General features: G+C 40.7%; 2 protein-coding genes across 2 annotated transcripts; one reads left to right on the top strand and one right to left on the bottom strand.

Annotated features, from left to right (window-relative positions):
• Positions 1 to 780: 780 nt before the first annotated feature.
• On the top strand, positions 781 to 2,456 carry atp5l (ATP synthase, H+ transporting, mitochondrial F0 complex, subunit g). Its single transcript, XM_069674910.1, has 3 exons — positions 781 to 917; positions 1,329 to 1,489; positions 2,263 to 2,456. Exons 1-3 carry the CDS (start codon positions 866 to 868, stop codon positions 2,359 to 2,361), a joined length of 312 nt encoding a protein of 103 aa, XP_069531011.1. The 5' UTR covers positions 781 to 865; the 3' UTR covers positions 2,362 to 2,456.
• A 1,532-nt stretch (positions 2,457 to 3,988) lies between these two features.
• Positions 3,989 to 11,850, bottom strand: ftr82 (finTRIM family, member 82). Its single transcript, XM_069676090.1, has 7 exons — positions 10,986 to 11,850; positions 9,454 to 9,549; positions 8,394 to 8,627; positions 7,127 to 7,286; positions 6,978 to 7,034; positions 6,711 to 6,779; positions 3,989 to 5,354 (listed from the first exon to the last, which is right to left on the bottom strand). Exons 1-7 carry the CDS (start codon positions 11,574 to 11,576, stop codon positions 4,834 to 4,836), a joined length of 1,728 nt encoding a protein of 575 aa, XP_069532191.1. The 5' UTR covers positions 11,577 to 11,850; the 3' UTR covers positions 3,989 to 4,833.
• Positions 11,851 to 16,638: the final 4,788 nt, after the last annotated feature.

Raw genomic sequence — 16,638 nt, 5'->3', positions numbered from 1 at the left:
GGATTGGTATCATAGACCCAGAATGGATCTCATATGACAACAACTGTGCGCTCTTTAGGAAGCCTTTGCTGTGGCTGCTCCAAACCTGTGGAACAGTCTACCTGTCAATATCAGAATTGCCCAGACCCTTGAAAGTTTAAATCCTTGCTTTAAGACCCTTATTTTACTCTTATTTGTTGTGTTTTATTGTTACTTAACTTTACTTAACTTTACTACTTAATTTTACTTATATTGGTTCTTTTAAGCCTGTACAACACTTTGTTCACCGTGGTTGTTTTAAATGTGCTTTATAAATAAACTTTGACTTGACTTGACTTGACCTTGGGAATAGCCAATATTTGATATTGGGAATACTGATATTTTACATTGGCTACGGTATATATACCTGGACCAATTTGAATATAAAATGTAACTTGTATCCCTTTTTAAATGTTTGTCATTATTGTCCTGTCATTTATCTTTTTCATATATTTAGATCAATGACTGTATGTAGGCCTATGTGTTATCAAACAAAACAATACCTTTATTTGCACCCTCTAGCGGTCATATAGCTTGTGCATTAGCTGCTTGACTCTTACTAGCTATCTGAACAATTGACTGTCATGTAACGGAAATTTAAGGCTTAACACTGTATACAGAGTGAGAATGACATCATGCTAAAATTCTGGTTACGTCAAAATATTAAACGATGTAAAAAAACAACAACGTGTATTTTATATGATGTATAAGTATACAGACTAGAAGGCTATATTTATTCAGGCACTTGTGTGGTCAGCTGCGGTCGGGGTCCTTGCTTGTACTGGAGGTGACATTCAGTGGGTTAGCAGGAACCGGGGAAGCGCTTAGCATCGACAAACGCGTCAACATGGCACAGGCGGTGCAAAAACTGGTCGCTAAAGTACCTACCCTGGTCGGCGGTAAGTTAAAAAGTCGTATAATTAATGATAACGTATACACAATAATGGACTAATGAACTGCAGGTTAAGTTTGTATAATCTTTATCGACAAAATACCGCTAGGCCGACGCTGTCAATTGCTCCGAGACAACCGTCAATTGAATGAAGTGGATATTTGTTTGCTAATGTCATTGAGTGCAAAAAACATTCCTTTGAGATTTGATATTGCTTGCTAGTTTCTGATTGAATTGCCTGTACTGCTAGCTAGCATGCATGATTTGTTTTGTTTACATTTATTGAGCTTAAGTCATAATGCTAACTGGCTAATGCTACCGATCAGCATGCAGTGGAGCTCTGCACCTCGAAGCTAACTTTAGCTGAAGTACATTGGGGTGGACCAGACGAGTCACTGTATATTTCATTCTCTCTTAGCCGCTGTCACCTACTCCAAACCTCGGCTAGCTACCTTCTGGCACTATGCCCGTGTCGAGCTTGTCCCCCCGTCCCCTGCTGAGATCCCCAAGGCCATCGAGGGGGCCGCAAACCTCATCAAGGGGCTCCAGTCAGGACGTCTCGGTCAAACCACAGTGAAGGTGGGTGTGTTATTGACCGACAGACGTTTTTGTGTGTGTTTATATGTACAAAAACTAAAACGTTTGTCTCCAGTGATTGGTTCAAAACATATTAAGTGTCTTGTATGAAAAGCAATAGTGACATGCACTGTCATTAGATAATCCGTTGTGTTGTGATTTTAGACCTGCTGGTTCTCAAGACTTGTCTCTTTTGATTAACAGACACAACACCAGGTTGTGGTATCTACAGGGAACATGAATGATACAAAATGGGCTTCTTCTGTTTTAAATGCCCTTCATTTTTAACAATTATTAAAAATGTATTTAAAAATATGAACATGTGTGTATCACAGTGTACCCTCATGTAATATGTGTTAACATATAATTTAGTGTAGTTTTATAGTGTCTACAGAAACATTTTTAATTTTTTACCACACTTATTGATTGTTCTTGGAGACAATAGATTTGAAAATTTGAAATGTCATCTGACACAAATAAAAGGTCATGTTGTTCAAATTTAGAGGTGAAAAATGTTCATAAGGGACCATAAAATGTTTTTTAAATCTCAGAACCTGATAAACTGTTATTCACTTATTGTACACACAGAGTGAATACAGTGAGGTGAGGTGTAGCTATAAGTGTTATTCTCTATTTACTGTTAAAGTCTAAGCTCTACAAAATAAAAAATAAAAAACAATGTTGGCAAGGTTGTTGTCTGGAGCTGATGGCACATTTTGGTTCATGCCTTTGCCCCAAAGCGATTGAACCTAACTGAATGTTTTGTTTCCTCACAGGATGCTTTCAGGAATGGGCTGGTGGCCACTGAGGTGATGATGTGGTTCTACATCGGAGAGTGCATCGGCAAAGGAGGCATCATCGGCTATGATGTCTGAATTTTGGACTGTCATGCTTTATTTTCTTTTGAGCGTTGTATGCTCAACCTCCTGCAAGTAACCTGGGAACCAATAAATAGATATCTATTGTTAAAAAACAACAACAGTCTTTTCATTGTTTATAAATTTGCATATGATGACAAATGTCTTATGAGCATCAACAAAAAGAAATAATAATTATTACAGTCTGAAGTAATTTTGCCACATAGTACACTTTATACCATACATTTCATAAATATATTCATATAACCTAATTCATATAGAGTGGAATAGTCCTTTTTTACAGAGGATATTTGACACAGAAGATAAGGCAAATCTCAGGTGTTGTGGTGCATGCTGGCTTACTCTGAGAGAGCGGAAACATGGGCGGTATTGCATAACCCTAGTCTTCACAAGAAACCTCATGGGTTTTATTTAGGGGGCAATATGCATATCTGAAATTTTATTCACACTTATGTGAAAAATTATGAAAACCTGAAGCTGTTTTGTCAGACAGAGAGACACTTCATTGATCCAGAGGGAAATTTAGGCATCCAGTAGCTTACAAGACATGAAATCACACATCTGTCAACCCATCCTGATTCACCTTTTATGATATAGTCAGAGCTAGCTTTACTGTAAAAGTGTTGATTCCCATGGTTATTCCCATGTTAACAGTAGTCAGTATATTTTATTTCAGTTCAGTTCTGTGATCAACCCACAGAGGGAGCCTGAATATAGTCGGTGTTAGAGTACTTTAGGTTTTGGGGTTTGTTTCAGAGCAGAGGACTGGCTATTCATAGTTATATTTGGTTCACATACAAGTAAAATACTTTATTAAAACAACATTTAAAATGGTGTCTCTGTTGAAAAAGGTACTTCAAAAAATATAGCCCTGGGGCCGGTTTCACAAACATATTTTAGGCTGGTCTGTAGTGTCAGGCTGGTCTTAATCTTGCTCTTATGCAAGTGAAGTCTCATAAAAATAAAGACTGACTTATTTTTGTGTAAAATGTTAGCCAACCTACTCCCAGGCTAACTCATACCGAAGAGCCATGTTTCCATGGTAACAATGAGAGACACCTGCTGACCAGTGGCACCAAGTGACAAAAAAGAAAACCAAATAATTTGCAGTTTTCTAACAATGTTGTTGAGCGAGCCATGAAAGGGGGCAGATTTTTAGAAAGCGCAGTAACCTGTTGGAAGATGGCTTCACTTGTTTTTCTTTGACCAAGGAAACTATCCTGTGTCTGACGGATGAGTTAGCACAAGCACTGAGTCCTGCTACAGTAAGAGGTCACAGCATCTCAGCTCTGCTACAGGTCTGCACCGCCATGAGATTTTATGACGTTTGATGTTTTTGGCATCGTTACACTCTTTCCCAGTAAAATGTCTTTCTAACTGTTGACCTCTTCCTGAATTTACCCAAAGTTCATAGCAAATTAATCTTATTGAAGATAGTCAAGAAGCAGACGGCTTGGTGCAATGTTTGAATTTAGACGTCTATTTGAAGTCCGACTATTAGTTTGATCTCAGCCATCGTCAAAGTCTATCTCTGTGAAACTGGCCATTTAATAAGTAACACCATTTGTCCCTCATCTTTATATGTAAATAGATAAATAACCTCAAACCAACAAAAATCCATTCATTCATTCAGCTCTTTATTTCGAACATCAGTGAATAATTTTGTTACAAAACAAGTTTTTTCTTGATATCAATTATACTCTGGTTGTCTGTTATATAAGTACACATAGATAAAATTAAATAAAGGTTAGTTCAAGTGAAAAAAAACTTCAATCTCAGCAACTGATACGAAACTATGAGATAATATTAAAACATGACAGAGTGAAATGACGACGAAATGTTCTTCTTCATGTGTTGACTCCGATACAACACCTGATAGTGCACCTTTATCAACATTAATGTATTACTTATACTAATCATAAAAGTAGATATTCCATATTAGTCATACAATAAGGACAACAATGTAATGGCTTATCATAAACAAATGTACTTCCTGTTATCTCAGGGTACAGCACGGTACAACGTGACTTGTTATTACAGCTTCACGAGATATGTCACACCCTCTATGAAGCAATAATGATGATGTACATTTAAAACTATAGGTGGAAACAGGTAACACTTACAGGTTTGGCTCACATTTATTAGATACTGACATGTTATAATATTATCCAGCAGTTACTATCAGATGCTTAAAGGGATAACACTTCTCTTTGTATTGTACTTGTGTGATTATGTCGTAATTACAGAGTTCAATAATGTCTTCTATCAATAAAATATGATTTGGCAGCACAATGTAAAACATAATATGTGATGTGAAGGTTAAAAAACTATATACACACTTGGCAGGAACAAATAAGCTTCATTAATGTGGTTTGGTACAGTTAAAAATGTTGCAAAAATATATATATATATATTCCAAAAGCATTGCTGTATGTTATGAGGAGGATATGAGAGCTCAGATGTTGGTGTTCACTTGATGTTGCAGATCTTGACCGAGGTTCCCACTCCGAATCCTGGGTAGAGCGGCTCCTCAAACGTGGTCTCGAACCGGTGCAGGAGGGTCATGGAGTTTCCTATGCTGTAAAAGGCCAGCACGCCTGCAGAGTAGTCCAGGTACACGCCTATCCTGGGGGAGTGGGGGGCGCTGATGGCTTTGTCGACTCGGTTGTGCCAGGCGGAGTAGCCCGTGTCGGAGCAGAGGAGGCTCCAGGACTTGTCGTTGTATCCCAGCAGACACAGCGAGCCTTTGCCCTTCCTGCTGATGCTCCTGTAGGCCACGCCGATGGAGAACTCCCCGCTCCACTCGATCTCCCAGTAGAAGCGGCCTCCGGACAGAGCCTCCCTGCACAGCACCTGAGCGAAGCTGTCAAACCGCTCTGAGTTTTCGCCGTAGGGCTGCAGGTCTCTGGTGCGGATGACTTTCCTGCTGTTTTCAGAGATGTACAGCTCCTTGTAGGCCGTGCTGGGGTCCAGTTTCAGCTGGCAGAAGTCTGACGGAGAAGAATTACAACATTTTGTTCGGGTTAATAATAATAACAAATTTATTTGTATGGCATTTTTTTCTTTCAATTATTTTTTTTGCTTTTGGCTTTATTGAGGCCACTTTGAGGTCTGTGCCTTTAACCGCTGAGCTGACCTGGCACCCCATATAGCACTTTTTTATCTTTACTTTCCATTAAAAAACAATAATGAAATATAACAAATAAAATAAATGGTGGGTTATATGTGAGGAAGGCAGGTACAACTAAACTCATCTCAACAGTCAGAGGTAAAAACATGTTGGCTAAAATATTACCAAAGATCAGAGTAAAGGAAATTATAAAATGTTTTACATAAAACCTGTTTATAAAAGTGTGTGCTATTTTAGCGGGTATTTAAAAGATAAAACTGATTTTGCAGCCTAATTTCCCCACAGCAGCCCCTTACAGAGACACACTGTCACCTTTGGTTCATACAGGCAGAGTCACTCTTTATAATAAAGTTAAAAACAGGAAACAAATAAAAACAGGCTAATTAAAAGTGCAAATACTACACAATAAAAGCAGGCAGTTAAATTGATAACAAATAAACAGGAAGCAAAAAGCAAGAACCTTGCAGGATTATGCTAGCATAAGGGCTAGGTCCTAGCAGGATTATGCTAGGACGTGAGAACAAAGAAATGCACAAGAAGAATAAAATATGTAAAAGATCAGAATAAATTAAAGTGACAATTAGTTACAGGCAATGTTGAATAAATGCATGTCATTTATATCAATAATTGTCATTTAAAGAGTAATTTAAACACATTTCTTGGAAGGTAGTTCCATTGTTTAGAAGTTAAAAAAGGCTGACTTCCTGATTTTTTTATAGTTTGTATTTGAAGCTCCTGTGAGGAGTTTTTATCTGGTTATGAAACAGACTGAAATTAATTCTGATGTCTCTATATGAGCTACAAAAGCAAACCAGACCATCAGCGACAAGATTGATTATTTCTGTATAAATATTTTTAATGCCTGAAATGCCTGGGGGGTAGGTGTCAGACGAAGCGATTAACTGCACGCTGTCTTTGTTTACATTTTCCAGGGCAAAAATTTAAAGTGAGCGATACATGTGACTGTTAAAGAAAGCAGGAGGAGATTTTATGTTAAAAACAACCATTAAATATGTACAGGACAAAATCAGTCAAGAGGACAAGAGGTACGGCTTTGTCCACAGGGGGCGCCACGATCAACACAAACCAAAAGTTCCTCACAGGAGCTTTAATGAAACAACTGCATAGGATCTAAGAATTTGTGGAAGATTATAAAAAGACAAAATAATTAGTGTTTAAGTCACATTTTTATACATATATATATTGTGACACTTACATTTCACAAAGTCTGCTCTGCTCTTGGGCTCTGGAGGAGGAGAGTTGTCCACCGTCATGACCTCTTTGACTGCACATGAAGAACCACAGTTAGGTCAGAATGATCTGCTCACACCCACACACATGCCTGTAATTCCTCTGATGATGTGTTTTTAACCTCAGACTCTATGATGCAATGCTTTGTGCTTTTCCTCGCTCTACATTATCAACCCAAACAATAATTAACCTCCTGCAGTCTTATACTGCTGCAGGACGTGACGGCGCTCACCTCTGCTCCTTCTGTCCAGTGTTCTGCTCTCTGTCGTGTACACTGGGACCTCATTCACTGTAAGACACAACAAAAGTCATCGTGAGAAAGAGTTTGTTGGTGTTTCTTGTGCGTCATGTAGAGGTTTTATGTCTCTGCTGAGGTCTGACCTGACTTGGAGATATGGAGGAGCTCCTCTCTGCCATACTCCTCCAGTCGCTCCTTGATCTCAGCCACGGCCTTCCTCACGGCCCCGAAGGAGAAGTCAGGGTTCACCGTCACTCTGGGGATGAAGCCGTCATCAGTGGGTGTGCACAGGTAGTTAAAGTTCTGATGGGAAAGAAAAGCATATATATTATATTAGTATATATTAAATGTTTGTTTTTATTTTTAAGTCTAAAAAAAAGTATGGAGTTCCTGGAAGTTCAAAAAAAGTGCGATGAAGATTCTCTTTGATGGGGTGCAGAGAAATTCAAAAGGAGAGCCAGGGTAGGCTTTTTACCTTTTTTTCCCCAGGAGAGTGCTTTTTTTTCTCTCCTTATGTTTTTCTCTCTTTGAATTTCTATGGTTTTTACATATTTAAGACACGTCTCTTTGGAGCAACATTCACCAATCATCCAAAGACGTGGACACTTTTTGTCCATCCAAATTTTAATTCACATTTTGTGAGAAATATAAGTGCTGCCATTGTGTGCTGCACAACATATTTCATTACCAATTCACTTCCATAAACCGCCTCATAACGAACATTACTGTTTGAAAGCATGAACTCCGGCATGACAGTAGCCAGGTCACCCAGTCTGTTACAATAAGAACAGTGTAAAGTCCTTGCTAATAGTAACTTAAGCTAGCTAACGGTCATCGAGGAAGTGGTTGAATGCTAAGGTTAGCTGTTTCTTTATAGTAGTTAATGTGTTATGTATGTTATGTTTTTTTATATATTTGTTGTATTTAATTAAAATATGGCGCGATGTCCCTCCTTATACTCCCAATAGGATGTCTTTTTAGTTGCTGATTGGGAAGCTACATTATTGTAACAGCACTCGGACGAGGGAGAGGGAAGGATCCTTGTGATGTTAGGGATCGACTGGTTTTATATCCAAAATTTTTTTTTTAAATAACACATAAAATGTACAACATACTGAGACAACACACTGCCTTATTTGTTGGACAACACCACCAGATTACATAAACAACATTACACTTATTCCCTCTTAAATATACAACTTTTTTTACACACCTGGTCTACCATAAAAATGTCATTTTGTGACACTAGAGTGAGCATTGTGATAGCTGGATGTCTTCTTTCTTACATTACACTGTACAACCATATACTAGTTATTTTGGCATGACCAATTTGGTAAAAAAAAACATTTTTATTATATCTGCTCCTTTAATTTTCTTGAGTCGTGTGTTTGTTTGAAAGCTGCCTGTTACCTGCAGGAAGTGGATGTGGTCGTCAGTGCTGTACAGCTGCTTGAGGCCGGACTCCTTCTTCTTCAGCTCATCGATCTCCTGTTCCAGCCGCTCGATCAAAGCCTCGGCCTGGTTGAAAGCGGCTTTCTCGTTGATACCGATCAGCTTGGTGACCTCTGACCTCATTCTCTCAATGGAGCGGATCATGTCCTCAAACATCTTCTGGCTGTCCACCATGGCTCTCTGCGCCGAGTTCTGCAGAGAAAAACCCAAAACATCAGCGTTTTGTTGTGTCTTTATTGATTTTGTAGGGAAATAAATGGAAGTGGGTGGTCAAGGAAGTTGTTCACTGGAATATTATTGGAATTATTTCTTACCAAAACAAAAGACCGGCCTTTTTCTCTTGCTTTTAGCTTCTTTTTTTAGTCCACTTTTAAAATATCCTCATCACCTTAATGCCTTTTATTCTGTTTTTGGTTTTATTATTTGTTTGGATTACTCTGGTTTACTGTATTACATTACTGTCATTTATTGTTCTGTATCTATTATATACCTGTCCTGAGACGATTTGTAACCTCGACTGCAAAGTACTTTGGGTCAAACCTTTTGGTTTTTAAATGTGCTGTATGAAACAAGCAACATATGATGAGCCTTTATGGCTAACATTAGAGGTGCCACATCTAAGAGAGCGTATAGGGTGCTAGTGGACAGGATTTGTATTTGTGTACACGCTGCAGAAGCATGTTTGTGTATTTGTGTGATGTTTTATAAGATTGTTTTTGTGCATTTCTAGGACAGCTGAAAAGAGAAACTTTGTGAGAAGAAAGTGGAGAATGAATTGCTGCAAAGGGCCGAGGGCGGGAGTCCAACCTGCCGCCGCTGCGTCGAGGACTGCAGCCTCTGTATTTGGGGCGTCTGCTCTACCAACTTGTTTGGCCTTTTTCTCTCCCTTTTCTTTTTCAGTTTTTATTGATTTTGAATCCTGCTACATGACGTCAGTATCTTTTGTGTTTGTACTTCTGCCAAGTTTACATGTTGAAATGAATAAAGTGTGTTTATAAAGTGTTTTGACTTGTCTTACCTTCAGTGAGTCCACAGCTGTCTTCAGCTCCTCCAGCTCCTTCACCCTCTCCTGGCATTTCTGTTTAATCTCTGCCTGAGAGATTCCCAGAAGTTTCTGCAGAAAAAAAATCATATTACACTTATGTCTACTCCACTTTTTAGTTTAGCATCCACTCCCACGCTGACCTCCTTTAATTAATTATGTAGAAGTAGTGGTCAGCTTTGAATGGCATGCTGTTTTATTGTCTGAGATTTTAAGCCTCATATTTGTTGGTGCAGTAGAAAACATTCTTTCTCATCAAGTAATATCTGGGGAGGCCCTCTGGCACTTCTAATAAACCCTGCTCAAAGAATATCTTCTTAATACCGCCAGCTTTTATCTCAGGGGGAGAGAGGGGGGGAGAAAAAAAATCTGTGATGGAATTCAGTTCACGTCAGGAATGCGAATCGAGCGCTGCCTGACTTTTAAAGAGATGTTTCAAGGTGCTCGCAGCGCTGACACACAGAATAGAGGGGCTTCTAATTCAGCTTTTACTCAAGCCCACCGACCCATTCTTCAAGATAAGCTTGAGGAATGTGGGGAATCTAGGGAGGGGGGGACGGTGAACATGAGCGGGGGGAGGGGAGAGAGCGAGAGCGGGAGATGGAGTGAGACGTGAGATTCAGGTTGTAAATCTGTGGATGAGAGAAACCAGAAACCATCATGCCATAAAAACACTCCTGAGTAAATTACTCATACGTTAAAGCCATTAATGAGATTTATCCCACAGTATCTGCTGACACGCTTATCTATTGTTTTACAGCCGATGAGTCAGGTGAGTCATTTGCAGGGCCTTGACTTCCCTCCCTGACATTCCTGCATCATTACAGACCCACTCCCACAGGTGGGAACCGGAGCAGCAGAGTGAAAGTCTGTGTAGTTTCTGTGTTTTTCTCCCACAGCTGGAAAACACCAAATATTCTCTCTGAAAGAAAAAGCTGCTTTCAGAGGCGATAACTGCATAAGACACTCCCCCGGCGTCCGTGCAGCTAATCAGAGAGCTGGATTTGTTTTGGCGGTGAATGCCTGCCAGTTTAGCTGATAGCGTTGGCGAAATGGGTCAAAGTACAGCCGCCAGTGTGAGAGCAGGGGGCGAGTTGGGAAAACCAGTGTTTGCTTTACCTCAAGACTCTTTCTTTGTAAAACCTCCAACATGAGCCTCTTGTTAAACGTTTATCCGTCTGAACGACACATTAAAAGTTAGGAGAGGAGTTTCATTTTGTGTTTTCTCTCTTGTAACTGGATCACAGCTTATCTTTCTGACCTGAAATAACACCTCATTCCCTCTGAAACACCTGAACCGTCCCTGCTCCTCTTTGAATTTAGTCTACACAAGGGATCCATCTCTAGGAACATGATCACTGCTTATCTTTCCAATCTGATATCTCACTTTTATTCTCTCAGAAACTGTCTGAAAATGTGTTTCTCGCACACCTGAACAACACTTTTCCTGCACCTTTAAGTATGTCATGCATTAAAAGGTCACATCTCCACACAGCAGCATTTCTTACCTGTTTCTCGCCCCTCTCCGCCTCAGCAGACACAATGTCGTGGCCCTTGTGTTCACTGACAGTGCAGATAGCGCAGATACACATCTGGTCCGTCCGACAGAAGAGCTCCAGGGACTTCTGGTGCTGCGGGCAGATCTTCCTGTCCAGGTTCCCCAGCTCGTCCACCAGCTTGTGCCTCTTGAAGGTGGCTGACTCGTAGTGAGGCTTCAGGTGCTTCTCGCAGTAGGACGCCAGACAGTTGAGACAGGATTTCACAGCTTTGAGTTTCTTCCCGGAGCAGAAATCGCAGGGGACGTCGCTGGGCCCGGCGTAGATGTTCCCCTGGGACGTGTTGAGGTTAAGGGTCAGCCCGCTCTTCTTGATCTTCTCGGCCACCATGCTCAGGGTGGCGTTTGGCCTCAGCACAGGCCTCTGGGTAAATGTGATCTTACACTGGGGGCAGATGTAAATCCCTGTGTAGTCAGCCTCATTCCAGTAGCCGCTGATGCAGTCCATGCAGAAACTGTGGCCACAGGGGATGGCCACAGGATCCCTCAGCAGGTTCACACATAAAGAGCAGCTGAAGTAGTCTGGAGAAGTGTGGTCAGCCATTGTGATGGACTCAAAACACCGTCAAGACCTGTGGAAACGCTCACAGAAAGCCAGGAGCAGACAGAGGCTTCGTCGAGTGTGCCTGGGAGCCCGCCCTCCTGCGTGTGGTACAGCCTGCCAGAGACAGGACCTACTTGTATTTCTGAATTCCAGAGGTTATTGATTGAAAGCAGACAAGGCCCTCCCCCTGTGCTGTGAGTGTATCGAGCCCTGCCCAGCTCAGATAAGCAGGTTGAGCAAGGAGGGAGAGGGAGAGAGAGAGAGGGCAGGCGGACAGGAGAGGAGAGAGAGAAAGAAAGAGAATGAATGAAATGTAAAAAAGCACAAGAAGTGTTAACTAAAGTGGAAAAGAAAAAGCTTCCTCGCTGCTTCCTTTATTCTCACATTTCTCCTGTGGCTCATCATGCGGACGGATTGCGCACACACTTCTCGGCAGCTGGATTTCCACCTATTGTTGTCCAGCAGAATCGCCATTGTCTTAAACCGGTTATAGTCGGACAAACATAAATGCTGCCTAAGGTACTGTAGGAATTTAAGGGACCACCCAATAAACAAACAGAGACTCTGTGAAGTCGAAGCGGAGTTTCGAGGTAATTTCAAACATCTTTCATCACAGAAAAGTTGCTAAAAGTTTAGACTTGCTGCAGGTTGTTTGTCCAAGAGGAGCAGGAGTTCAAAGCGGCAGTGTTTGCACTGCGTCCAGTCGGACCAGTTTGAGCGTGTAACTGTAGATGTTTGTACAGCAGGAAGGAAATATACACACACACACACACACACGGACGGCTATGTGCATGTGTGTGTGTGTGTGTGTGTGCAGAACATTCCTGCCAGGTCCAGGTGTTCTGCTACAATGCATGTTTTACATATTTGTGTTATCACAAGTTATGTTGCATTTTTACATTCCTCGAAATATCACTGCCATTGTCACCTAAAGTGGCCCTGTGACCCCGACTCACTCTGCAACATGACGTGACATCACAGCCGCTAATTAGCATTTTAATTAGGCCTTATAGTCTAGTGGTTACAACCAATACTAAAGCACATTGTCTTTCTGCCACGCTCCACGCCAAGATTAGAGCTACTTTGTATCAGAATTAATGCTTGGAATAAAAGTCTGTAATTTGTGTTGCATTTCCTGCCTCATGTATTATCCTGTAGTGCAAATATAGGTTAATTGGAGGTTGTGAAAAATACATTGGCTCCACCTTCAGTTCATATCTGCATTACTTCATGCACTTGGTAGTCTCACCTCTCCATATTTGGTCAGGTTTCTGATAAGCCAGTTTTCCTTCCTTCCTGCAGAGTAAAGGAGCCCTCTGTGCTTACAGATTAACTACCTGTTAGCAGCGAGGAGAGCTGCAGAGGGGCGAAGCTTTAAAGGAAAAGTGAAGATTATACAATGCACATTCTACATAGATGAGGTAATGAGGTTTAATATTAAGTTTTCTAAAACATTACCAAGTGTCTGTTTCCTTTGACGAAGCAGACAGAAACTCTGCAGCCGAGTCCAAGTTCAAGGAGAAAGGTCAGCCTTCATGAAGGTGCGGTGAGCGAGCTTTCTGCAGGGCACAGGGATCAAAGGAAACAGGACCCACCTCGCTGAGTGTGAGAAGTAAAAACAGGAAGACAGAATATTCAAACGTGCTTTGAGAAAACAGTGGATACATTTGTGGATGCTGGTGGATACACAAACACACTACAACGGACACGGGCCAAAACTTTTGTCAAGACAACATGAATAGGGAGATAAAACCAGCTCATGTATGTCCTGAAGGATAACAATAGATGATGAAAAAGCAAATGAAAAGAATGTATGTTAGATTGTGTGCGTGCATAGCTGCACAGTGGGTCACAGTATGCAAATGAAGATAGTCAGCCAAACTGAAGCTTCAAAATAAGACAAGAGCAGAGCCTTAAGGGGAAGGTCACAGTTTGCAACACAAACTTTCATGTGTAGAGAGAGTCACATGGAAGTTGTCAGACGATCCTGTTTCCTCTTATCAGTCAGTCTGCTATGAAACTGATTCTTAGAAAGATACTTCAGTGGGTGCAGATGTCTATCAGTAGCATAGTGTGTCCGGTGGCTTAGACATCATGTAGAATGTGTAGGTTAACAGGCTCTTACTCTCCATAAAAGTTTTATATTTTTGTTTTATGGACGCAAAGTCCATCACCTGGCTGAAACAGGGTTAAAGGGCTGGTTAGGTACAACAGTTATGAAATGACCTCAAACATGTAAAGTAGGAGTGTCTTCTGCACTACAAAAAGGTTCGTTTCAGTGGCTCTTTGCAGAGTGATACACAAACACATCTAAACACAAGAACACTCAGAGGAGCTCTCTTTATGAACAATTAAAATGCTTTTATTGTGAAGGCATGGACACGTAGACCTTAAATCCAGAGCAACATTTCTACATCAAGCCGACTTCAGAGAGTCAAGAAAAGGACTGTGAGTTTGTTTTAAGGTCCAGGTGACCGTGCTGTAACAATACAGGCCCCAAACGGACACTCACTCTCTGGAGCCCCTTGAGCATTATTTTTCTTATTCCTCCGGCTCCTCTTTGATTTTACTTTTTATTATTTTCCTGAATCCATCCATTATCTATACCGCTTATCCTGTTCAGGGTCTCGGGGGTCTGGAGCCTATCCCAGATGTCCTGACCTGGTCGCCTGTCAATCACAGGGCTGACACATAGAGAAACTTTCACCTCTCACGCTCACACCTACGGGCAAATTTAGAGTCACGAGTGAACCTAACGAGTCTGTGGACTGTGGGAGGAAGCCGAGTACCTGGAGAGAGCCCAGGCATGCACAGGGAGAACATGCAAACTCCACGCAGAACAAAACCCACTACGTCTGAACCGGGATTCAAACCGGGAACCTTCTAGCTGTGGGGTGACAGCACTAACCACTGCACCACCGTGCCGTCCTATTTCTGTAATGTTATTAAATTAATTTGGTTTGTTTGTTTTCCTCTCTGTTGCAGCAGACTACTGAATACAGATTTTGACTGTGCACCACACATCTGTTTAACACAGTTTTATAATAAAATTAATAAATTAATGAATAATTAATGATAAAGAAAGAAAAATAAATACATGAATGAATCAATAAATCAATGATATAAAGGCCATTTAACTTTGGAGTCATTTTCACATATAACTGATGTGTTTTATTCTTAATGTCGGTGAAAAAGAGGATGTACTTATTTAATGCAAATTTGATGCAATGAATATCAAAATGTTATATATTATATTATTATGAACTTTGTCAAACACAAGATAAAAAAATAATCAAAATATAAGTAGTTCTTAAAAATATGTTGTTGTTTAAATCTTTGTAAAGTCCAATCCTGTGGTCTCATTGCATCACCTGCCGTAAACAGAGTGTGACCCCGGGTCTGCTACATTAGATGCTACCTTCAGCCTCCCGTGTCGGCTGTAGTTACTGTTGTTGACGGACAACAGACCCTTTAATGCCTGTCTCTCTGCTCGGGCCCCGCTGGCTCCGACACAATGGAATCTTTTAAGCAGGCTTTCTCGGCCCTCCTGTTATCTGGCCTATCAAGTGTAGTTGCATTCCTATCTCCATTTCAACAGCCCCGAAACTCCATGTTGGCCGGGAGGCGTGTTCACTGTACGATGACATCTACAGAGGAACGCAATTAGCTCAGGAGAGGAAGTGTTCTTGTTATTGCTTTGGTTTCACAGTTTTTAGACAATGAAGTTCAGACTTGCAGAAAGTTCCCTCTCAAACGTTGAAAGTAACAAGTGGTGATGAAATGCAAATTAAAACTGAGTGGATAATTAACAGGTTAAAGGTGAGAGGAAGGTTAAGGGAGCACTAAGTCTCACACAGAAGACTCCACTGCTTATTTTGAAACAACTAATGCACAATTTATCCGTTTACCTGCTCTAATATTCTGTGATGTAGTTGGTCTAAAAGCTGCACAGATAATGTTCAAAGCACAATAACATACTTCCTTACTGTTTGTTTGAAATTAGAGAATGCCATTGTGAAATGAGGGGAACAGGTACTTAAAAAAACAATGGTAAGAACAAATATTAGGCAGACATGTGTGTGTGACGTGTGTCTGTCAAAGAGGTAAACTTGTGGAATAATGTGACAAGAACTACAGAATGTGTGGTTCACTTTGTATGTTAATAAATGTTTAAATAAAGTTGAATTTCAAATGTAAAACACAGGTTTGATCATTATTGTTTATAGTTTTTGTCCCTTTTTGTCTTTAATGTGAAATGTTTTGGAGCTTTTGTTTTGTTCAGGTTTTTTGTATAAATTGTTAGAAATGATAAATAAAGTTAGAAGTTAGAAATTGCTCGTGTGGTTTGTGATTCCGCCCCCATCGCTGCATCCTGTATGAGAAAGTCGGTTCGTCTTCATTATATAATCGCAGGATGGAACATTGGTACATCTTCCTTTATAAGGCGATACTGCATGAACTGCCTTACTTATGTTCTAGACTGTCTCCTAAAACTTTCAGTGGCCGCAGCCTTCGGTCACATGGACACATCGTGTTTGTCATTCCTTGAACTCAATCTGTCGTTGGTAAAAGTGCTTTTAATGTCTTTGCTTCCTCATCATGGTTTGAGCTACAGGGTCATCTCAAACTGTCTATAAAAGCCGAATTAAGGAGCATTTGATCAGCAAATGCAATTCTGCTAGTCCTAGTACTGAATGCTATTGAGCTATGGGTAGATGAATTTCTTGCCTGTCTTAGTCGTTGCCTGCTCTGGTGCTGTTTTAGTCTGCCTTTAGTCAGACTTTTATGTTGCTGTCTTAAATCTGTTGTCTGTTTTGTGAAGCTTTTTATGCTGCCGTCTTGGCCAGGACTCCCTTGTGAAAGAGATCTTGCATCTCAATGGGATAATTTCCTTGTAAAAAAAAACAAAAAACTAAAGCTACTATATACAGGCCTATGGATACAATATCATACACATTGTAGGAAGGAGACAATAGTGCAATAGAGCAGGGGTCCTCACACTCTTTGGGACCAGGGACCCCTCACAGGGGAACATTTTACAAGGACCCCCTCATAATCGTAA

This window comes from Semicossyphus pulcher, unplaced genomic scaffold (assembly GCF_022749685.1).
Source record: "Semicossyphus pulcher isolate SPU_LCO1_2020_fin unplaced genomic scaffold, fSemPul1.0.p SCAF_10, whole genome shotgun sequence".
Taxonomy (NCBI): Eukaryota; Metazoa; Chordata; class Actinopteri; order Labriformes; family Labridae; genus Semicossyphus; species Semicossyphus pulcher.
This window is presented reverse-complemented; position numbering and strand designations above follow the sequence as displayed.